The following is a 25,502-nucleotide window of genomic DNA, read 5'->3' as shown; positions in this document are numbered from 1 at the left end:
GCAACATTTGGTTAAAAATAGGGCCTAGATTGTTTTCCTGTATCGTGCAGCCCTATGTGGCAGTGTGGAAATGATCTCAATTGAGTGCAGGAAATGCAGAAAATTATTTTTGGTTGAATTGAACAGTACAAAACAATCAGAATGGAGAAAGCCATTGAAATCACTTCGAATGTATGTGTTTTTACCCTAGGGTCACGCAGAAATCATGCCGCAAATTTAGAACTTAAAACTTCCATCATACTGTAAATTGTTATTATTATTTAAAAAAATTAAATACTGTGATATATTTAGGTTATTTCACTGATGCCTACGTACATATTAGAGGTCGACCGATTATGATTTTTCAACACCGATACCGATTATTGGAGGACCAAAAAAAGCTGCTGCCGATTAATCGGCTTTTTTATATATTTTTGTAATAATGACAATTACAACAATACTGAATGAACAATGAACACTTATTTTAACTTAATATAATACATAAAATCTATTTAGTCTCAAATAAGTAATGAAACAGGCTCAATTTGGTTTAAATAATGCAAAAACACAGTGTTGGAGAAGAAAGTATAAGTGCAGTATGTGCCATGTAACGTTTAAGTTCTTTGCTCAGAACATATGAAAGCTGGTGGTTAAATATTCCCAGTTCTTCAATATTCCCAGTTAAGAAGTTTTAGGTTGTAGTTACTATAGGAATTATGATGCGTCGACTATTTCTCTCTCTAATATTTGTATTTCATATACCTTTGACTATTGGATGTTCAAATAGGCACTTTAGTATTGCCAGCTTAATGTCAGGAGTTGATAGGCTTGAAGTCATAAACAGAGCTGTGAATCAAGTATTGCTAAGAGCTGCTGGAAAACGCAGTAAAGTTTGAATGAATGCTTACGAGCCTGCTGCTGCCTACCACCGCTCAGTCAGACTGCTTTATCAAATATCAAATCATAGACTTAAAGCTAATATAATAAACACAGAAATACGAGCCGTAGGTCAATAATATGGTCAAATCTGGAAACTATCATTTTGAAAACAAAACGTTTATTCTTTCAGTGAGATATTTACATTTACATTTTAGTCATTTAGCAGACGCTCTTATCCAGAGCGACTTACAGTAGTGAATGCATACATTTCATACAATTTCATACATTTTTTTTTTTTCTGTGCTGGCCCCCCGTGGGAATCGAACCCACAACCCTGGCGTTGCAAACACCATGCTCTACCAACTGAGCTACAGGGATATGTAACCGTTCCGTATTTTATCGAACGGGTGGCAACCCTAAGTCTAAATATTGCTGTTACATTGCACAACCTTCACTGTTAAGTCATAATTATGTAGAATTCTGGCAAATTAGTTCGCAACGAGCCAGGCGGCCCAAACTGTTGCATATACCCTGACTCTGCGTGCAATGAACGCAAGAGAAGTGACACAATTTCCCTAGATAATATTGCCTGCTAACATGAATTTCTTTTAACTAAATATGCAGGTTTAAATAAATGGACTTCTGTGTTTTGATTTTAAGAAAGGCATTGATGTTTAAGGTTAGGTACATTCGTGCAACGATTGTGCTTTTCGCGAATGGGCTTTTGTTAACCTGTTATGGCTAGGGGGCAGTATTTTCACGGCTGGATAAAAAACGTACCCGATTTAATCTGATTATTAGTCCTGCCCAGAAACTAGAATATGCATGTAATTATTAGCTTTGGATAGAAAACACTCCAAAGTTTCTAAAACTGTTTGAATGGTGTCTGTGAGTATAACAGACACCATTCGCTTAGATACACGTTGGAGCAACGTGTACCTAAGCGATTATATGCAATGCAGGACAGCCTAGATAAACTAGTAATATCATCAACCATGTGTAGTTAACTAGTGATTATGATTGATCGATTGTTTTTTATAAGATAAGTTTAATGCTAGCTAGCAACTTACCTTGGCTTCTTACTGCATTCGCATAACAGGCAGGCTCCTCGTGGAGTGCAATGTAAAGCAGGTGGTTAGAGCGTTGGACCAGTTAACCGTAAGGTTTCAAGATTGAATCCCCGAGCTGACAAGGTAAAAATCTGTCGTTCTGCCCCTGAACAAGGCAGTTAACCCACCGTTCCTTGGCCGTCATTGAAAAAACATCGGCGTCCAAAAATACCGATTTCAGATTATGAAAACTTGAAATCGGCCCTAATTAATCGGCCATTCCGATTAATCGGTCGACCTCTAGTGATTATGTGAAGATTGATTGTTTTATATAAGATAAGTTTAATGCTAGCTAGCAACTTACCTTGGCTCCTTGCTGCACTCACGTAACAGGTGGTCAGCCTGCCATGCAGTTTCCTCATGGAATGCAATATAATCGGCGTCCAAAAATGCCGTTCACCAATTGTTATGAAAACTTGAAATCCTCCCTAATTAATCGGTCGACCTCCAGTACATATCCCAACCAGACGCCATGGATTACATGCAACATCTGCACTGAGCTAAAGACTAGAGCTACCGCTCTAGAAGTAGGACTGTAGTCCAAATGCTTATAAGAAATCCCACTACGACCTGGACTAGGATCGAATCCTACTACTCCAGCTCTGACGCTCGTTGGATGTGGCAGGGCTTGCAAACTATCATGGCGTAAGGAAGTGTGTACGCTTATTACTGTGAAATTATTAACGGTACCACTTGCTATAAATCAGCAAGAAATTATAAAATAGTTACAATTATAACTAAGGCAATGCATTATTGGAGACAGATATTTTACAAAAACAAAGGAGATTTTATTTAGAAATAACCAGGGTAAAGCAATGAATGTACAGGATGAATGAATAAATCACAAACAGTTAATCTTGATTTTTTCAGAACGAAAATAGGCAGGGATTATAGGATAAGTATAGATATTAATCATAAAAGTAACAGGTTACACGCTCGCATTCAAATCGGAGAAAAGATTGGCGAGATTGATCTGGATACTCTTAAGTGTATCCTGTCTGGAACCAACGGTCTTCAGCGAACTCTCCATGGTGTAGAGTCCAGACCAAACCATTTCAGGTGTCCAGTATCTCAAGGTCCCTGCGCATGGTAGTCCTTGGTGGTTCATAAATGACAGCAACCATATGGCTGGTCGCGGTCCGAACACAAGGATTGGTGTTGACACATTCAGAGGTGAGGCTTCCTGTCAGGAGAGCTGTGATTGGCTCGGGTTGAGGGAATAGTTCCTGGGGCTGGGTCAGCCCCCATTCATTGCCTGCATTGTTCTGTGACTAATGCCTGGTCATGCGTTAATCAATTGTTCACATACAGTTGAAGTCGGAAGTTTACATACACTTAGGTTGGAGTCATTAAAACTCGTTTTTCAACCACTCCACAAATTTCTTGTAAACAAACTATAGTTTTGGCAAGTCGGTTAGGACATCTACTTTGTGCAAGACACAAGTAATTTTTCAAACAATTGTTTACAGATTATTTCACTTAATCACAATTCCAGTGTGTCAGAAGTTTACATACACAAAGTTGACTGTGCCTTTAAACAGCTTGGAAAATTCCTTAAAATTATGTCATGGCTTTAGAAGCTTCTGATAGGCTAATTTACATCATTTGAGTCAATTGGAGGTGTACCTTTTGGATGTATTTCAAGGCCTACCTTCAAACTCAGTGCCTCTTTGCTTGACATCATGTGAAAATCTAAAGAATTCAGCCAAGACCTCAGAAAAAAAGTGGCAGCATCATGTTGTGGGGGTGCTTTGCTGCAGGAGGGATTGGTGCACTTCACAAAATAGATGGCATCATGAGGCTGGAAAATTATGTGGATATATTGAAGCAACATCTCAAGACATCAGTCAGGAAGTTAAAGCTTGGTCACAAATGGGTCTTCCAAATGGACAATGACCCCAAGCATACTTCCAAAGTTGTGGCAAAATGGCTTAAGGACGACAACAGTCAGGGTATTGGAGTGGCCATCACAAAGCCCTGACCTCAATCCTATAGGAAACGTGTGGGCAGAACTGGAAAAAGCGTGTGCGAGCAAGGAGGGCTACAGACCTGACTCAGTTACACCAGCTCTGTCAGGAGGAATGGGCCAGAATTCACCGAACTTATTGTGGAAGGCTACCCAAAACGTTTGACCCAAGTTAATCTCTCTTGGGTATGTGGGACGAAATCGTCCCACCCTATTCAACAGCCAGTGAGAAATCAGAGCGCCAAATTTAAAACCACAAAATGTCATAATTCAAATTCTCAAACATAGGACTATTTTACACCATTTTATAGATGCACTTCTCCTGAATCGAACCACGTTGTCCGATTTCCAAAAGGCTTTACAGCGAAAGCAAAACATTAGATTATGTTAGGAGAGTACATCGACACAATAACCACACATCCATTTTCTAAGCAACTAGCATGCATCACAAATACCCAAAACACAGCTAAATGAAGCACTAACCTTTGACGATCTTCATCAGATGACACTCCTAGGACATTATGTTATACAATACATGCATTTTTTTGTTCGATAAAGTTCATATTTATATCTAAAAACAGCATTTTACATCGGCGCGTGACGTTCAGGAAATATTTTCTTCAAATACTGCCAGTGAATCAGCGCCACAATTTACAAAAATACTTGTCATAAACGTTGATACAATTTTAAACTGTCATTCAAAGAATTATAGATGAACATCTCCTTTATGCAAACGCTATGAAAGATTTAAAAAAAGCTTCACGAGGAAAGCACTCTTTGCAATAATCTGAGTACTGAGCTCAGAAAATACACTAGGCTATACAGATAGCTGCCATCTTGGAGTCATCTAAAATCATAATTTGCATTAGAAATATTCCCTTACCTTTGATGATCTTCATCAGAAGGCACTTCCAGGAATCCCAGGTCCACAACAAATGTTGTTTCTTTCGATAAAGTCCATAATTTATGTCCAAATAACTCCTTGTTGTTCGCGCGTTCAGTAAGCTACTCCAAATGTAGAAAGCGCGAAGATGATGTCGCAACGAAAAGTTTAAAAAAAGTTGTATTTACATTCGTTCAAACATGTCAAACGTTGTAAAACATCAATCTTTAGGGCCTTCAGAACGTGAAGATTCAGTAATATTTCAACCGGACGGTTCCTGTGTCTTGAAAAAGGTTTTGGAACGGGAGGATCCATCCTCATGAGCGCGTGCCAAGAAGTGATGTCATTCTCTGGGTGACAAACTTCCCAGGCTGCTCATTCGGTCTTTGTTCATCGTAGACGCTTCAAACAACTTTCTAAAGACTGTTGACATCTAGTGGAAGCCTTAGGCAGTGCAAAATGAACCCTAACTCACCATGTGTTCGATTGGCGATGACTTGACAGGACTACAAGCACCAGAATTCTCACTTCCTGCTTAGATTTCTCTCAGGATTTTGCCTGCCATATGAGTTCTGTTATACTCACAGACATCATTCAAACAGTTTTAGAAACGTCAGTGTTTTCTATCCAAATCTACTAATAATATGCATGTTCCTGGGCCCGAGTAGTAGGCCGTTTTAATTTGGGTACGTTTTTCATCCGGCCGTGAAAATACTGCCCCCTACCCTAGTGAAGTTAAACAATTTAAAGGGAATGCTACCAAATACTAATTGAGTGTATGTAAACTTCTGACCCACTGGGAATGTGATGAAAGAAATAAAAGCTGAAATAAATAATTCTTTCTACTATTATTCTGACATTTCACATTCTTAAAATAAAATGGTGATCCTAACTGACCTAAGACAGGGAATTTTTACTAGGATTAAATGTCAGGAATTGTGAAACTGCGTTGAAATGTATTTGGTTATGTAAACTTCCGACTTCAACTGTAAATGGAGGATACTTTGTACACTCTGCCTTCCACTGCCTGTTTTGAAGACTGATCGCACAGATATCAAACAGTATACTGTTTGGGTGTAAGGGTAATGGCTGTTAATTGTCAGAAAAGCACACACATTCTATTTTTTTTTCTCATTACACACATCTCAACACATTTAGCCATGTTATTTTCAGTCTGTTTACGCAGTTTGCTTGAGGAAATAATTGTTTGTTGCACTTTTTCATGCAGTGTATTGTCCTCCAATGGAGAAGTTCTTTGTCATCGTCACTCTTCGTCAGAACTTAGCTGTGTCCATGTCTCTGGCAGAAGTCTGAGTAACCTTGTTGCTGATGGGAGGAGTTTGATGTAGACTAGAGTTGTAAGATGAGCAGAAGAAGGGAAGGACAACTGCTGGGAGGTTGCTGGGAGTGGTTCCCCTCTTCCTTTGTTCTCTGGCCAGTGAAGAGGTCCTTGTGTATTCTTATTGTGGATGTGTTAATTCGACCATCCTCTACAACTGATTTCAAATGAAAACCCAGCCGTGAGCCTATCAGATGAGCTAAATGCCTTCTATTCTGGCTTCGAGGCAAGCAACATTGAACCACGCATGAGAGCACCAGCTGTTCCATACGACTGTCCATGTTCTCCGTAGCTGATGTGAGTAAGACCTTTTAAACAGGTTAGCATTCACAAAGCCACAGGGCCAGACTAATTACCAGGACGCATACTTGGAGCACATGCTGAACAGCTGGCAACTGTCTAGACTGACATTTTCAATCTCTCCTGGACCCAGTTTGTATTTACTACATGTTTCAAGCAGACCACCATAGTGCCTGTGCCAAAGATCGCAGAGGTAAGCTGTCTAAATGACTATCGCCCCGTAGCACTCACATCTGTAGCCTAGAAATGTTTTGAAAGGCTGGTCATGGCTCACATCAACACCATCATCCCAGACACCCTGGACCCACTCCAATTCACATACCGCTCCAACAGATCCACAATGACGCAATCTCTATTGCAGTCCACACTGCCCTTTCCTACCTGGACAAGAGGAACACTTATGTGAGAATGCTATTCATTGACTACAACTCAGTGTTCAACACCATAGTGCCCTCCAAGCTCATCACTAAGCTAAGAACCCTGGGATTAAACACCTCCCTCTGCAACTGAATCCTGGACTTCCTGATGGGCTGCCCACCAGGTGTTGAGGGTAGACATCAACACATCCGCCACACTGACCCTCAACATGGGGACCCCTCGGGTGCGTGCTTAGTCTCCTCCTGTACTCCCTGTTCACCCACGACTGCATGGCCTCGCACGACTCCAATACCATCGTTACTTTTGGTGACAACACGACAGTGGTAGCCCTGATCACTGATGACTATCAGACAGCCCATAGGGAGGAGGTCAGAGACCTGGCAGTGTGGTGCCAGGACAACAACCTCACTCAACGTCAGCAAAACAAAGAAGATGATCGTAGACTACAGGAAACGGAAGGTCGAGCACGTCCCCATTCACATCAACGGGGCTGTAGTGGAGCCGATTTAGAGCTTCAAGTTCCTGTGTCCACATCACTAAGGATCTATCATGGTCCACACACACCAACACAGTCATAAAGAGAGCATGACAACGCCTCTTCCCCTTCAGGAGGCTGAAAAGATTTGGCATGGGATGGGCCCTCAGATCCTCAAAGTTATACAGCTGCACCATTGAGAGCATCTTGACTGGCTGCATCACCACTTGGTATGGCAACTGCTTGTCATCTGACCGCAAGGCGCTACATAGGGTTGTGCGTACGACTCAGTAGATCACTGTGGCCGAACTCCCTGCCATCCAGGACCTCTATACCAGGCGGTGTCAGAGGAAGACCCTAAAATTGTCAAATACTCCAGCCACCCAAGTCAGACTGTTCTCTCTACTACTGCACAGCAAGCATTACCAATGCACCAGGTCTGGAACCAACAGGACCCTGAACAGCTTCTACCTCCAAGCCATAAAACTGCTAAATAGTTATTTAAATCTAATCGATACTAGAACATGAAGAATTTTTGTACTTTCGGTACTTCTGTCAAATGTGTCTCACGGATCAACTATCAGTGCTGCTGATGTCCCCCTTATAGCGCAAAAGCACTGTGCCTGCTCCTCTTAGCCTGCACTGGGAGTCTGGGCTGCATCCTGTCAGCTCCCCACTCATGCCGCACAGAAGTTAACACACTTAAATAATGTGATAAAGCATTTAGAAATGTTGAAACTGTTAATTAAGGCCAGCATCCCGGAGTCGCCTCTTCACTGTTGACGTTGAGACTGGTGTTTTGCGGGTACTATTTAATGAAGCTGCCAGTTGAGGACTTGTGGGGCATCTATTTCTCAAACTAGACACTCTAATGTACTTGTCCTCTTGCTCAGATGTGCACCAGGGCCTCCCGCTCGTTCTATTCTGGTTAGAGACAGTTTGCGTTGTTCCGTGAAGGGAGTAGTACACAGCGCTGTACGGGATCTTCAGTTTCTTGACAATTTCTCGCATGGAATAGCCTTCATTTCTCAGAACAAGAATGACTGTCGAGTTCCAGAAGAAAGTCCTTTGTTTCTGGCCATTTTGAGTCTAATCGAACCCACAAATGCTGATGCTCCAGATACTCAACTAGTCTAAAGAAGGCAAGTTTTATTGCTTCTTTAATCAGAACAACAGTTTTCAGCTGTGCTAACATAATTGCAAAAGGGTTTTCTAATGATCAATTAGCCTTTTTAAAATTATAAACTTGGATTAGCTAACACAACGTGCCATTGGAACACAGGAGTGATGGTTGCTGATAATGGGCCCCTGTACTTCAACCACCAACCTACCATCCTGAGACAAGGCCGAGTATAGCCCACAAAGATCTCCACCACGGCACAACCCAAGGGGGGGTCAGACTGCTCTGTCAAATCATAGACTTAATTATAATATAACACACAGAAATACTAGCCTTAGGTCATTTAATATGGTCAATTCCGGAAACTATCATTTCGAAAACAAAACGTTCATTCTTTCAGTGAAATACGGAACCATTCCGTATTTTATCGAACAGGCGGCAACCCTAAGTCTAAATATTGTTGTTACATTGCACAACCTTCAATGTTATGTCATAATTATGTAAAATGCTGGCAAATTAATTACGGTCTTTGTTAGGAATAAATGGTCTTCACACAGTTCAACGAGCCAGGCGGCCCAAACTGCTGCATATACCCTGACTCTGCTTACACAGAACGCAAGAGAAGTGACACAATTTCCCTAGTTAAAAGAAATTCATGTTAGCAGGGAATATTAACTAAAGATGCAGGTTTTAATTTTTTTAACTTGTGTATTGATTTTTAAGAAAGGCATTGATGTTCGTGTTTAGGTACACATTGGTGTAACAGTGCTTTTTTCGCGAATGCACTTGTTAAATCATCACCCATTTGGCAAAGTATGCTGTGATTCGATGATAAATTAACAGGCACCGCATTGATTATATGCAACGCAGGACAAGCTAGATAAAGTAGTAATATCATCAACCATGTGTATTATTTTTTTTTTTTTATAAGATAAGTTTAATGCTAGCTAGAAACTTACCTTGGCTCCTTGCTGCACTCGCGTAACAGGTGGTCAGCCTGCCACGCAGTCTCCTCGTGGAGTGCAATGTAATCGAACATAATCGGCGTCCAAAAAATGCCGATTACCGATTGTTATAAAAGCTTGAAATCGGCCCTAATTAATCGGCCATTCCGATTAATCGGTCGACTTCTGTCTACGCTGTATTTCTGATCATTTTGATGTTATTTTAATGGACAAAAATGTGCTTTTCTTTCAAAAACAAGGACATTTCTAAGTGACCGAAAACTATTGAACAGTTTCGTAAATATTTGGACGAGCAATGTCAGAGCGGCATAGACTAGTATCCAGTAGAATAGAATACACTATATACATATGAGTAATGAAAAATATGTTAACATTACTAGTGACTAGTGTTCCATCATTAAAGTGGCCAGTGATTTCAAGTCTATGTATATAGGGCAGCAGCCTCTAATGTGCTAGTGATGGCTATTTAAGTCTGATGGCCTTGATAGGAGCTGTTTTTCAGTCTCTCGTTCCCAGCTTTGATGCTCCTGTACTGACCTCGCCTTCTGGATGATAGCGGGGTGAACAGACAGTGGCTCGGGTGGATGTTGTCCTTGATGATCTTTTTGGCCTTCCTGTGACATCGGGTGCTGTAGGTGTCCTGGAGGGCATGTAGTTTGCCCCCGGTGATGCGTTAGGCAGACTGCACCACCCTCTGGAGAGCTCTGCGTTTGCGGGTGGCACGGTTGCCGTACCAGGCGGTGGTACACCCTGACAGGATGCTCTCAATTGTGCATCTGTAAAAGTTTCATCTGTATCCCAATTAAATCAGAAAAACAAGGTCTATAAGTCTCTGCATGAATAGACCTAGGCTACATCTTGATTTATCCAGTTTATCAAGAGATTTACCATTCAAATCAATTATTACCGTTATGTCGTTAGATTGATAAAAACAAAGTAAAATGGATTGTATAATTCATTCATTAATGCATACCTGGCTGTCTCTGAAAAATGTTGATGTAAGAACTCATAAAATGCCCAACAATTGAACAGAGCAGTAGCTGACTATCTGTCTGGATCAAGTGCCATTTTGTGACTTTGGTTAATATGCCTTCTTTTTATGCAGTGGTATCGTTTTGGTATCGAGTATTGTGATGCTAAACCTGGTATCAGTATCGATGTCAAAATTCTGGTATTGTGACAACACTACTCGGTACTGATACCCATTGTGTATATAGACAATTTATCATTACTGATTGTGTATTTATTACATTTATTATTATGTAATATTACTTTTCTATTTCTCTTTTCTTTCACTGCATTATTGGGAAGGGACCTTAAGTAAGCATTTCACTGTTAGTCTACACATGTATACGAAGCATGTGACTAATAAAATTTGAGGCCAGTTTTATAACCTTTGAATGCACGTGTGACCTCATTGCTCTGACATTTCCACAAGGCCTAGAATAACATTAATAATGCCAATCACTACTCACTGACTTTGTTAGTTTATAACATTATGATTTTTTGAAGATGCCATCCTATCTGATGGTTAGGCTAGTCTTTAAGCTTCATTCTCTCTCTCTCTCTCGTGACATCTCTTACGCTCTCTCATGCGCTCTCCTTGCCTTGTGTACCTGGGACTGTTTACTCAATCACAACCACACACGCAGGCTCTTTCCCAGAATCCTCAAACACTGTGGCTTTCTCAAACAGCGGAGCCTTCCTTTATGTGAGGGACAACATTCCAAGCATGTCTGTTTATTTGCTGGAAGCTGTCTAATCAGGGAATTGGGGAGAAAGAGGATAGGGTCGTAGGACAAGGAGGAAAGAGAGAGAAGGCAGATTTTTTATTTTTTTTTGCTCGGCCTAAGCATGTCTCTTCTCTGATCGAGACTGGGAGAGCTGCAACTAAAGCGCCTCCATTAAGTGTTTGTCTTATCAAAATGGCTGCCTGTGGGTATTGTAATTGAGAACATGTGGTGAAAATTAATTACAGCTATATGTGTTGTTGCCATGTTCAAGAAGCTGTCTGCCAGTGGCAGGCCCAACTAGGTAGAACTTTGCAGAGGCAAATGTTGCTGTCTTTTGTCTTAGATTCAATATTCATCCTCATTCGATATAATCAAACCTGTCTGTGTGCTAGAGGCTCTGCTTCGATTAATTAATCAGGATAATTACCATATGTGGCAGAGACGAGAAGGTTTGAATGTGAAATCTCCTCCTTTCACAGCAGATATTAACATTGATACCCTAAGGGGCTGCCAAACTATCACCGGCATTGAAAAAAGCTTCTCAAACTACAGGGTCATTGATGATGATAGTACTGTCTGTAAATCTGTATACGTTAGTCATGAGTCTTTGAACACATTCCTATTGATGCCCTAGCCTAACCCAATCATCCCCTTCATTGATTCAGCGCCCTAAATAGAAACCAAAGCTCACTACTGTGTAGAATGTCATGTGACCGTCCCAGCAGCCCAAAGGTCATGTCGCTAGGCTACATGAAAGTCACTTCGGTCTCTGCAAAGAGCAATGTAAGCATCACACGGACGACAATATTCAGCTTAGTCACATTGTTTGTCCATGGTAGAGCCACTCCAATCAGTGAGTAAAGGTCCTGAGAAGTGTTTGTTTGATTCTTTGATTGACCCTGGTGATTAACATGATTAACGGTTGACTGTAATCATCATTTGCATTTCTGCTGGTTGCTAGGGGACAGCCCTTAATCCTCCATCCCTGATTGTATGCAGACAGATCAGGAGAGAGGGTGAAGAGGTGGAAATATGCTTCCAGAATGTAGCCGATACCAACCCTGTAATGTTTTCCACATGCACATGGAGTAGCCAATCAAATAGAAAAAAGGAGCCAACTAGGCTCCACCCATTTCTTTGCAGAACAAGCTCTATTTTGGTGGCCTTTGTTACATTCTGATTGTATTTTCAACAAACAACTATACTAATCAAATACTAACTATACTAATCAAATGTTTTCACACTTACTGTAGACTAGGTTTCCATCCAATTGGCAACAGATTTTCATGCGAATATTCTAAAATCTGCTTTTAAACAATATGCGTGTTTTCCCACCAGAGATGTTTCCAGCAAATTGCCTCACTGTAGATAAAAGGCTGTGTTTGATGACAGTGCACGTACCTTTTGTGGTTAAATTCCCATGTACCGAATGGAAAAAAATACAACTTAATGAGTTTCCATCACATTTTGAATTCTACTGATGGTTTTCTCACAAAAAATGTTGCGTTTATATAGCGAGTTTGCCCACTCTGGTATTGGCATGTGCGCTTTAGCCAATAGCGCTATCTACATGATGAGATTATTATTATTATTATTATGGACGAAAGAGCAAGATTATTTTTCGAACGGCAGCCAAGTATCGATTATCATGTCACCAGAATTAGGCCCTCAATATTTATTGGAAAGGAGCATCAAACTCATCACCTTGTACTTTCAACACCCTGTGAAGTTAATTTATTTCATTTGTAGCCTAATAAACTGCATGCTTTCCCGACGAGTGGTAGTAGGAGGACCACACAACATGATCGCGTGACTCCAAGTTTACTTTGATATGATGGTTATTATATCAATATTTGTAGCATAATTCATTTTACAGACACCAAAATATCACACCTTGTCTAGTGTATTTTGTTATGTCGACATTCTGAAAGTGAATCAAAAAATGTTCTGTTTCCGTCAGGCCTCATGACATTTTTCTCCGATGTACTTTACTTGCATAAAAAGGTTGGATGGAAACCTGGTTTGTATTACTTTCATCAGCTGTGGTACAATATGATATAAAACACAGGATAAATATGTCTTAAAGAAAAACTTAAGCCTTTAAAGAATCCTGTACGTGTCTGCTGACTAACACAGGCTTGGAGCTTACTTTTTAAGAGGCATTTTGTCAGCTATCTGCAATACAGGTATGATTGAAGAATGAAGCAGGTGTTAAACATTGGCTTTGCTACACAGAAAGCAGCTGTTCACTACTCCATTGTCAACACTTTGAAAATACTATATACAGTGCATTTGGGAAAGTATTCAGACCCCTTCAGTTTTCCACATTTCTGTTACGTTACGGCATTATTATAAAATGGATTAAATAGTATTTTCCCCCTCATCAACCTAAACACGATACACCATAATGACAAAGCAAAAACAGGTTTTTAGAAATGTTAGCAAATTTATTACAAACAGAAAATGGAAATATCGCATTTACATAAGTATTCAGACCCTTGACTCAGTACTTTGTTGAAACACCTTTGGCAGCGATTATAGCCTCGAGTGTCCTTGGGTATGACACTACAAGTTATGTCAGGTTGGATGGGGAGCATCGCTGCACAGCTATTTTCAGGTCTCTCCAGAGATGTTAGATCGGGTCCAAGTCCGGGCTCTGGCTGGGCCACTGAAGGACATTTAGAGACTTGTCCCGAAGTCACTCCTGCATTGACTTGGCTGTGTGCTGAGGGTTCGTTGTCCTGTTAGAAGGTGAACCTTTGGCCCAGTCTGAGGTCCTGAGCGCTCTGGAGCAGGGCTTCATCAAGGATCTCTGTACTTTGCTCTGTTCATTTTCCCCTCGAGCCTGACTAGTCTCCTAGTCCCTGCCGCTGAAAAACATCTCCACAGCATGATGCTGCCACCACTGCTTCACCGTAGGGATTGTATTGGCCAGGTGATGACTGGTGCCTGGTTTGCTCCAGTCCTGACTCTTGGCATTCAGGCCAAAGAGTTCAATCTTGGTTTCATCAGACCAGAGAATCTTGTTTCTCATGGTTTGAGAGTCCTTTAGTTTGGCAAACTCCAAGTGGGCTGTCGTGCAAATTTTCTACTGTGGGGTGGCTTCTGTCTGGCCACTCTAACCTAAAGGCCTAATTGGTGGAGTGCTGCAGAGATGGTTGTCCTTCTGGAAGGTTCTCCCATCTCTATTGTGGAACTCTGGAGCTCTGTCAGAGTCACCATCAGGTTCTTGGTCACCTCGCTGGCCCAGGCTCTTCTCTCCCGATTGCTCAGGTTGGCCGGGCGGCCAGCTCTAGGAAGAGTCTTAGTGGTTCCAAACTTCTTCCATTTTAAGAATGAGGGAGGTCGCTGTGTTCTTGGGGACCTTCAATGTTAGACATTTTTTGGTACCCTTCCCCAGATCTGTGCCTTGACATAATCATGTCTTGGAATTCTACGGACAATTCCTTCGACCTCATGGCTTGGTTTTTGCTCTGACATGCACTGTCAACTGTGGGACCTGATATAGACAGGTGTGTGTGTGTGCCTTTCCAAATCATGTCCAATCAATTGAAATTACCACAGGTGGACTCCAATCAAGTTGTAGAAACATCTCAAGGATGATCAATGGAAACAGGATGCATCTGAGCTCAATTTCTAGTCTCATAGCAAAGAGTCTGAATACTTATGTAAATAAGGTATTTCTGTTTATTTAATTCTAAAAACCTGTTTTCACCACTGATTCTGGGATATTGTGTGTATGTAGATAGATTAAATACATGTTTCCCGCATCAATTTTAGAATAAGGCTGTAACGTAACAAAATTTGGAAAAAGGAAAGGGTCTGAATACTTTCCGAGTGCACTGTATGTCACGTGCATGCAATGTTTCGCGTAACGCAAGGGTTGAGGGAATAGGGAATGTTTTTAAAGAAACTAGGTATTTTGGTAACAGAACTTTTCAGTCAAACAAAATGGCTGTAATTATGTTGCAGCTTCAGGGTGAACAGCGCGATAAACACTTGCTGTGGTGCCTGTTCACTGCATCAGGGAGGAAAGCGAGACAACGGGCACCAGTCACACAGGCACTCCCTGTCATTTTAGTTTTTGTCTCATTTGTGTCTTAATTATTTCATCAAATAGTGTGCTTAAGCATCAGACTAGCAGTGCGTATACTGGATTTTATTCAAGCACATGTGGTGTGTCTATCTATGGAAAAATACATGTTAAAACATTTCGACCAATTGATTGGTCAAAAAAAGACATTCGGTCGACCAATATTTAATTTTTTCCGGGAACAACCCTACTCTGAAGGTTTACTTTTTTTAAATCACTTTCCCTAAAATCAGTAAGCTCAGCGAGTAGATTGATGGGCACTTGTTTTTGCTCTGGACAGCTTGCGTGTGCTGTGTGAAGGCATCAACTCATGTACTGCTCGAAGTTGGGACTCGAGCGTGATGGTGCTTGAATGAACAGCCAATCATATTGCTCAAATACAAATAGCATGACATTTTCGCATACAGTCTTCAGTGGTTCATTGCGATAGAGCAGGTAAATGTTGAACTGGAATGCAGCAAAGCGCCAAAATGTTGCTGGCCCTTTTGAGCCAGTGACTGACGATATCCACTGGCCCAACACGTGTTTTTACTGACCCAAGACCAACGGGCCATCATTAATGTCCGACCCTGCACGCGAAAGAAAATAAATGAATGTGCCAGAAAACAATAGGCTAAGTGGATTTCGACTCATTGTTACAACATTATGGGACGTGCAAATTCATGCTCGTTCACTCCTTGTAACATTTTTGGACTGCAACCACCACACACACCCAGGTACTGAGAGGCGGGACCGACAGCAGACTGTCAAACCAGCAGTGTTTTCCTGCCATCGCTCACTTTGACTGACAGGTGGTTGTCCTATAAATAGATCACCAGAAGATGCTGTTGGTTGTTGGTTCTAGCAGGAGCGGGCTCAGCAGACTTTTTCTGACTAGTAGCCTAGTTATTTTAAGTGGGGAAAAGTACCTGGCTGAAAATGGGTCTGTAATTGTTTATATAGCCGACTGCTGGTGCTAGTGGAAAACACTGGTTTACATGGTTTATAATCGTTCTGATCAGAACCTTGATGCACATCCAGGGCTGGCACAATTACGTATACGAACAGCTGACTGAAGACACGGGGATGGCCGGGCATTCCATCGGTTGAGTCTGTTATTTGGTAACATGGACTCTTAACTATGTGATGAAACTTTGTTGCTCCTTGCTGACACAAGCAAGGTGTTGCAGCAAATGAGCACACAAAGGTGCAAGTAAGGTGCAGCAGCAGAACACAGAAATATAATCTATTGTAGCACATGCAGAGGAGAGGAAAAAAAATTCTGTCTATTAAAACAAAAACAAAAACAAAAAATAAATATATATATAATGCTATTCAAACAGTTATTATGGAGACCACGGTAATTTGACTGGCCAGTTACTGTCATCCAAAATTCCATGACGGTCACCGCCCTATGCACTAGGGATGGGCATTTGAAATGATTTTCACTATTCTAATATCATTTTTTGGGGGGATATCTGGACTGTCAAAATGTTTTTATTTATTTATATATAGATAGATAGATAGATAGATAGATAGATAGATAGCTTTTTACTTCAATGGGGACTTGCTCCTGCGACTCAGGAGAGGGGGGTGCACTGCTTGATGTTTCAGTACAGACGGGTGTGGGAGGGTCGCGAGAGGAGCAGGTGGCAGTGTGTCAGGCATGGAGGGGGAGAGCGGGGGAGCTAGAGAAAGTAGCCAAACCGACCCGTGCAAGTTAGGTTATCTATCGCACCAAGTTTTTCTATCATCTCATAAGGTAGTGTCTGTCTTGGCTGCATCTAATTGATGTAAAGACGCTAGCAAGCTACACTAGCCAGCTAAGTTAGTAAGCCTGCTTGCTAGCTAGCAAGGCTAATTTACTATTTAGATTTGTTCCCCGTGTCCTTCTCTACAACTACAATTAATATTAATCAACAAGCCTACCTGTTGGTTGATCATTGTAGCCTATTCCTTCTCATTCCATAATTGTAATTCCATTTTCCATTGACTAGAAATCACCCACTTTACTTGCTACACATGGAGCCTCTGACAGCAGTGCTGCTTTGATTGGTTGACAATAACAAGCTACATGCGTGAAAAGTGTGGACTACTATTCAAATGACCGCGCCCATCCCTACCATGCACATCATTCCTCCATCTTATAGTTTGTATGTATGTGTAAGGTTTATGTAAGATTGTCACAAATTCCGCCATTGAGACTGTCACATGGAAACCTCTTCCCCTGCTAAGTATGTATGGTGTGTAGTGATGTTTCCAGTGGTCAGTGAGTCATGGCTAAAATGAATTGTCTGGTTAACTACTAATCTGGCCATTGGGCTTATTTCAGTATCTTTACCAGCCACATAACCAAATGCCTGTCAGTGCCAACCACAAGTGGTGTTGACCAGTCTGAATGGTCTCCCTGCTGCAGGTTGGGTGACCAGTTCTACAAGGATGCCATTGAGCAGTGCCGCAGCTACAATGCCCGCCTGTGTGCTGAGCGCAGCGTGCGCCTGCCCTTCCTGGACTCCCAGACCGGCGTGGCACAGAACAACTGCTACATCTGGATGGAGCGCCACCACCGCAGCCCTGGTGGGTAGAGATAGAAAAACATGATGGCTGGCTCTGTTGTTTACTAAAACTATCATTCACTTGTTGAGGTTTAGTGGGTAATGTCATCTGTATCGAAATATGTCCCTCTGGCCACTACAGCTACAAACATGTCTATATAAGGATATCCAATAGTGTTTATGTTGCCTCCAGCGAGAACCCTTCATATATATACAACTGCATAAGAATATTGAGTTCACTCTTTTAGGGTCGCTAAGCAACACATGATGTATCAGGCTGGGGGGGGAGTGAGAACCGTGAGGTGTATTCTTCACTTCCTGTCGGTCTATTTTTATAGGGGTTGCTGCAGGTCAGATGTATACGTACCCCGCCCGCTGCTGGAGGAAGAAGAGGCGGCTGCACACCTCCATGGACACTCCGCTGCGCCTCTGTGGCCTCCAGCTAGGTAATGGGAATCCCCCTCCCCTCACAAAACTCCTGCAACTCTCTGCTGTGGCTCATCACCAGTCAGTCCAGTGCGTTCATCTCCCATTCTATTATCTTGTTATTATTTATGATCTGGAATCATTTAACTGAAAGCACATCATTCAATTTCAGTGTGGAAAGCAAACAGCCAGCTAGTCACTTTTTATGAAATGAGAAGTGCTCCGTTCAGTGAGAACTAGAACATGAAGGACAGGAATCACAACACTGCATTTAATAAATGTTATGAAAAATGTAGTTTGTCGCTACTTCTCATAAGTTCCTGAACATTTTCTCACAAACTCGCTCACTCTATCACCCACTTCTATTTGTTTTGACCCATGCATTCCGACACATTAAGTCACTCTGCCCTACACTCACACTTCCTATTGTAATGTTTTCACTGAGCCTCACTTTGCTCTTCTCTACCTGTCACTAAGACACCCTGCTCTAACAGTAACACTGTGTAACACACATTAAGTCACTCTGCCCTACACTGTGTAACATACCAGTGAATGTGATCTGTGCCCAGTAGTGGGGCACTAGCTGCCTCTGCCTGGTTTCTCCAGACTCCACTGGGAGAGTGCCTTCTCCTGTAGCTGGGTAGAGGTAGCTAGCGCTGCAGCCAGCCGGAGTTGGTGCTGCTTGCTGGCTGGCTGTCTGACTGGTGGTAGTAGAGGGAAACTTGGGCTGCATGCAGAATCGACTCCCTGCTGCAGGCTGCCTGCTCTATTTTTAGCCTGCAGCTCCCAGGGGGGAGGGGCTGTCTAGTCACTGAGAGTTGAAAGTCAACATGTGCAGACACAATGGTTAGGGGCTTTGGTGTGGATGAGCCCTCAGAGTTGCTAGCATATGGTAATTAGTGCATACCCCTGCCTCCCTCATCAACCTACTTAGATCCTCACCACTCATCAACTGCTGCATGTCAGCATTCAGCTCAGGGAGTGAGACTGCTAGGTGATTTCACTTGGTGAGATGAGTGTCTGAAGGTATGATTAGAAAGCTTAAGTTGAGGCTTTGAAGTCTGTCCTCTTAACATCATGAGGCTACTGCTGAATGAAATACCCTTCAATGAAGAAAGTCTGAGTATGATCTCCAGGCTAGACTGACTACCAGCCAATGTTAGTCTTTTCTCTCATCCACACTCTGTTTTGACCTCTATCACAATACAAGAAGAGAACTCTATGGAACATTTACATTAAAGGGACAGTTCACCCAAATCACAAATGTACCTATATTTATTGACAGTTACAGCTTTGCATTAGCATTATTGTGTGTAAAAATTTTAAAAAAAAGGGCAGGTCGTCTCTGTTAGCATGCTCCAAATAGCAAGCCCACATTAGCCTACCTTTGTAACACGGCAGTACACATTGGATTAAGCCATCTTTCATCAGCTGAATAGAAACATAAGCTATACAGAGAGAGTATCTCACCTCCCTAATGAAGGGATTTGGCGTTTATAGTGATGCTTTCAAAAATCAAGCAATTTGTATGTTCCAGGGAAAGACTAAATGCCAGTCAGTGTCTTTAGAGTTACATACAATGTCTACAGTTGTGGCCAAAAGTTTTGAATGACACAAATATTAATTTCCAAAAAGTTTGCTGCTTCAGTGTCTTGAGATATTTTTGTCAGATGTTTCTATGGAATACTGAAGTATAATTACAAGCTTTTCATAAGTGTAAGAGGCTTTTGACAATTACATGAAGTTGATGCAAAGAGTCAATATTTGCAGTGTTGACCCTTCTTTTTCAAGACCTCTGCAAATCCGCCCTGGCATGCTGTCAATTAACATTAACATCCTGACTGATGGCAGTCCATTCTTGCATAATCAATGCTTGGAGTTTGTCAGAATGTGGGTTTTTGTTTGTCCACACCTCTTGAGGATTGACCACAAGTTTTCAATGGGATTAAGGTCTGGGGAGTTTCCTGGCCATAGACCCAAAATATCGATGTTTTGTACCCCGAGCCACTTAGTTATCACTTTTGCCTTATGGCAAGGTGCTCCATCATGCTGGAAAAGAATTGTTCGTCACCAAACTGTTCCTGGATGGTTGGGAGAAGTTGCTCTCGGAGGATGTGTTGGTACCATTCTTTATTCATGGCTGTGTTCTTAGGCAAAATTGTGAGTGAGCCCACTCCCTTGGCTGAGAAGCAACCCCACACATGAATGGTCTCAGGATGCTTTACTGTTGGCATGAGACAGGACTGATGGTAGCGCTCATCTTGTCTTCTCCGGACAAGCTTTTTTCCGGATGCCCAAAACAATCGGAAAGGGGATTCATCAGAGAAAAGGACACGGCCCCAGTCCTCAGCAGTCCAATCCCTGTACCTTTTGCAGAATATCAGTCTGTCCCTGATGTTTTTCCTAGAGAGAAGTTGCTTCTTTGCTGCCCTTCTTGACACCAGGCCATCCTCCAAAAGTCTTAGCCTCACTGTGCGTGCAGATGCACTAACACCTGCCTGCTGCCATTCCTGAGCAAGCTCTGTACTGGTGGTGCCCCGATCCCACAGCTGAATCAACTTTAGGAGACGGTCCTGGTGCTTGTTGGACTTTCTTGGGCACCCCGAAGCCTTTTCACAACAATTGAACCGCTCTCCTTGAAGTTCTTGATGATCTGATAAATGGTTGATTTAGGTGCAATCTTACTGGCAGCAATATCCTTGCCTGTGAAGCCCTTTTTGTGCAAAGCAATAAAGACGGCACGTGTTTCCTTGCAGGTAACCATGGTTGACAGAGGAGAACAATGATTCCAAGCACCACCCTCCTTTTGACGCTTCCAGTCTGTTATTCAAACTCAATCAGCATGACAGAGTGATCTCCAGCCTTGTTCTCGTCAACACTCACACCTGTGTTGAGAGAATCACTGACATGTCAGCTGGTCCTTTTGTGGCAGGGCTGAAATGCAGTGGAAATGTTTTTGGGGGGATTCAGTTCATTTTCATGGCAAAGAGGGACTTTGCAATTAATCTGATCACTCTTCATAACGTTCTGGAGTATATGCAAATTGCCATCATACAAACTGAGGCAGCGGACTTTGTGAAAATGTATATTTGTGTCATTCTCAAAACTTTTGGCCACAATTTGTACTTTGATGTGACGGGCAGCTCCCGGGTTTGATTTATTTGTGTGATTATTCCTCTTTACCCAGATGGAGGACTTGCAGGCAAGGATGTGATTCCCACACAGGGCACCACGCTGGAGGCTCTTCTCAGAGGGGAGGGCTTAGACCAGAGGAACAACTCAAAGGACGAGGAGAGCCTCCTAGAGATCCAGGTGGGTTATAATGACGTTTTAACCCAATGGCTTCTGAGCATAACAGAACTCTCTGGAACAGTGTATAAGGGCTAGGGCTGTCCCCGACAAAAAAAGATCTTGGTCAACCGAGAGTCGTCCTGTTCTTTCAACCAATACATTGGTCGAAATGTTTCAACTTATTTTTCTATATATAGACCGACATAACCTATGTGTTTGAATAAAATCAACTACATATGCACTGAGCTTGTCTACTTAACCACGCTGTTTGATTAAATAATTAAGACACACAAATGACTCCAAAGAGCCCGATGGTCACACTGTATTAAAAAACATCTCTCCTCCCTACTGCAGCGAAAAGGCACCACAGCAGTGTTTATTGCGAAGCTGCAACACAATTCCAGCCATTTAGTTTTTCATGTTTCTGACTGAAAAGTTAGTTTACTGAAAATTCTAATTTCTTTAGAAACCTTGTTCTCTTTACGTGCAACATGTAAGCATCGCATGCATGTGTCCAATATGGCCTAAACTATAGCCTATCATAATCATATCAAAAAATTGGTTATAACAAACTCCAAAACACAGTAATGTCGACTGCAAAATGGATGTGGAGGACGTCTAAAAGAAAGTCGAAAACTGCAAATGTTTACTGGTTGCTCAGGAGGGAAAAGGGAAGTCAGATGTGTGGAAGACATTTGACTTAGTTGTGGGAACTACTGCAGATCCAGAAAAAGGAGAGTATAGGAGCAAACGTTGTGTGAGTATTGTGTGCCAAACAGTTGCTGTTAGATTACAATATTATACTTTATTATGACCATTTGAAACAGTGTAAGCAACACTAAATAAGTGTACCAGAGAGTCTGCGAGCGTTGCAAAATAAGTTTGCATATACATGTTATTCAATCATTGCACCCACACTGCTCGCGGGCGTCAGCGACCTTCTGCATGGCTAGGCGTTAAAATCCAAGTCGGTTTTATTTGTGACACTCAACGCGCTACAAATCCGGCGCCTCCCGTCTCCTCATAGGTTTTTAGGAGCATATACCCACGTGGGTGATTGAAAGATGAACTTAGGTCCACACTCCAGTAGGTTGTAGTAATGTTGGTTGCCAACCGCCATATTAGGTCCAAAATAATAACAATAAGAAGAAGCCTGAAGGAAGGAGGAGAAACTAATTCGGTTTACTATTTTATCTGTGGAATTGTCGGAGTTGATGACCTTGTGCATTTCAGGTAAAATAACAACCCAATGTCTATATCCCAGGACAAATTAGCTAGCAACAGCAAGCTAGCTAGCTAAAATGCCATAAATGTTTAATGCTTTTTGACCTGTTCCCAAATTAATATAATTCGTTCGGAGTGTGGTATTTTATTACAATCCCCATTAGCTGTTGCAAAAGCAGCCTGTGTGTCCTGATCGTGTCTGGTGTGGGGGAACAAAATCAACATGCGCGTAATGGCGCACGCAGGCGGTTTGGTCAGCATGTAAGTAAGTTACGGTATTAAGACTAAACAGGATGTGCTCTTAGGCCTACAGCTCCATGGTGGTTATACAAGGATATTATACAAAACCTACTAATGATAACAACATGACTTATTATAATGATGAATATAATAATTGTAATAACAATAACAAGGAGATCAAGAAAAAGGAGGGTATAGGAGTAAGGGCTGCATGCATATTATATAAATAAAAATGTATTTTAGGGGTGGCAGGTAGCCTAGTGCTTAGAGCGTTGGACTAGTAACAGAAAGGTTGCACGATTGAATCCCTGAGCTGACAAGGTAAAAATCTGTTGTTCTGCCCCTGAACAAGGCAGTAAGAATAAGAATTTGTTCTTAACTGACTTGCCTAGTTAAATAAAGTTAAAATAACAATAAAAAAAAATTGTGTGACAGTGTTAGATTACAATATTGTTATGCCGGTTTGGAACAGTGTAAACAACACTAAATACATTAAGTAATACCAGTCTGTTCTAACGAAAACAAATGGTATAGCCTTTATTACAGCTTAACAAAGATTACAAATACCCAAATCTGTGAAATTGCTTTATCCAACATTTTGCTGTTGCATAAGGCTTGGTGCTTACAGATTCCGTAGGCTATTAAACAAACACTCAGATCCTGCTTCTGCTGCCTGTTTATCTTATTTCTGTACATACAGTGGTTTGCGAAAGTATTCACCCCCTTGGCATTTTTTTCTATTTTGTTGCCTTACAGCCTGGAATTACAACCCCTCCCAAAAAATCTATTGTATCATTTGATTTACACAACATGCCTACCACTTTGAAGATGCTTTGTGAAGCAAACAAGAAATAATACAAAAACAGAACCTGAGCGTGCGTAACTATTCACCCCCCCCCCCCCCCCCAAAAGTCAATACTTTGTAGAGCCACCTTTTGCAGAAATTACAGCTGCAAGTCTCTTGGGGTACGTCTCTATAAGCTTGGCACATCTAGCTACTGGGATTTTTGCCCATTCTTCAAGGCAAAACTGCTCCAGCTCCTTCAAGTTGGATGGGTTCTGCTGGTGTACAGCAATCTTTAAATCATACCACAGATTCTCAATTGGATTGAGATCTGGGCTTTGACTAGGCCATTCCAATACATTTAAATGTTTCCCCTTAACCCTTTCACACGTACCATCACAACGGTGTGATCATTCTACAGTGGTCCCTGAAGCGTACGATCACACCCATGTGATTAGAACGTTTATTTAGAACGTTTATTTAGAACGCTTATTTAGAACGGCCAGTTTCGAATGACGCAACAATCAGCATTCGAGCTGGCCACACTTTTTTCAGAAACTATTTACACAGACACAGTCCTTACAAAGTTATGTCCAGAATGTAAGCAGTTTATTTTTGGATACAATGTTCAGATATTCACGGAAGTATCTATAGCATAACACAATCATCCAAACTGGAAAAATGTAGGCTACATTTGTCCTAGTGCTAACTGAGGAAAGATTGACGCAACACAAGCGGTCATATTTGTATAACCTGTTAGGGCTAGGGGGCAGTATTGACACGGCTGGATAAAAAACATACCCGATTTAATCTGGTTACCACTCCTACCCAGTAACTAGAATATGCATATACTTATTACATATGGATAGAAAACACACTAACGTTTCTAAAACTGTTTGAATGGTGTCTGTGAGTATAACAGAACTCAAATGGCAGGTCAAAACCTGAGAGATTCCTTTACAGGAAGTGGCCTGTCTGACCATTTTTTGAACTTCTTTTCCATCTCTATCTTTTACTAAGGATCTCTGCTCTAACGTGACACTTCCTACGTCGTCCATAGGCGCTCAGAGCCCGGGAAAAAACAGAATGTCGTCATCCCAGCCCCAGGCTGAAACACATTATCGCCTTTCTCAAGTGGCCGATCAAGGGACTCTGGGCTTAGGCGCGTGACCCGACCGCCCCCGCCTTTGTGATTTTTTTCCTCTGTTTGCCGAAAAGGAGATTCCCTGTCGGAATATTATCGCTTTTCTACGAGAAAAATGGCGTAAAAATTGATTTTAAACAGCGGTTGACATGCTTCGAAGTACGGTAATGGAATATTTAGAATTTTTTTGTCACGAATTGCGCCATGCGCGCGACCCTTCTTTACCATTTCGGATAGTGTCTGGAACGCACGAACAAAACGCCGCTATTCGGATATAACGATGGATTATTTTGGACCAAACCAACATTTGTTATTGAAGTAGCAGTCCTGGGAGTGCATTCTGACGAAGACAACAAAAGGTAATCAAACTTTTATAATAGTAAATATGATTATGGTGAGTGCTAAACTTGCCGGGTGTCTAAATAGCGAGCCCGTGATGCCTGGGCTATGTACTTAGAATATTGCAAAATGTGCTTTCACCAAAAAGCTATTTTAAAATCGGACATATCGAGTGCATAGAGGAGGTCTGTATCTATAATTCTTAAAATAATTGTTATGCTTTTTGTGAACGTTTATCGTGAGTAATTTAGTAAAATGTTAGCGAATTCCCCGGAAGTTTGCGGGGGGTATGCTAGTTCTG

At 41.7% G+C, this 25,502-nt stretch overlaps 1 protein-coding gene across 2 annotated transcripts in view; it reads left to right on the top strand.

The window, feature by feature from the left end:
* The window catches only part of LOC100195570 (D4, zinc and double PHD fingers, family 3), a 48,980-nt gene that overhangs the window by 4,978 nt on the left and 18,500 nt on the right, over window positions 1–25,502 (top strand). For both annotated transcript variants that reach the window (XM_014210588.3, NM_001140599.2), the window contains 3 exon segments: window positions 17,615–17,775; window positions 18,092–18,199; window positions 21,367–21,491. In XM_014210588.3, coding sequence (XP_014066063.1) covers window positions 17,615–17,775; window positions 18,092–18,199; window positions 21,367–21,491 — 394 coding nt within the window.

Source organism: Salmo salar, chromosome 09, assembly GCF_965601325.2.
Source record: "Salmo salar chromosome 09, fSalSal1, whole genome shotgun sequence".
NCBI lineage: Eukaryota > Metazoa > Chordata > Actinopteri > Salmoniformes > Salmonidae > Salmo > Salmo salar.
The sequence above is the reverse complement of the archived record's forward strand: the minus strand, read 5'-3'. Positions and strand labels throughout refer to the sequence as shown.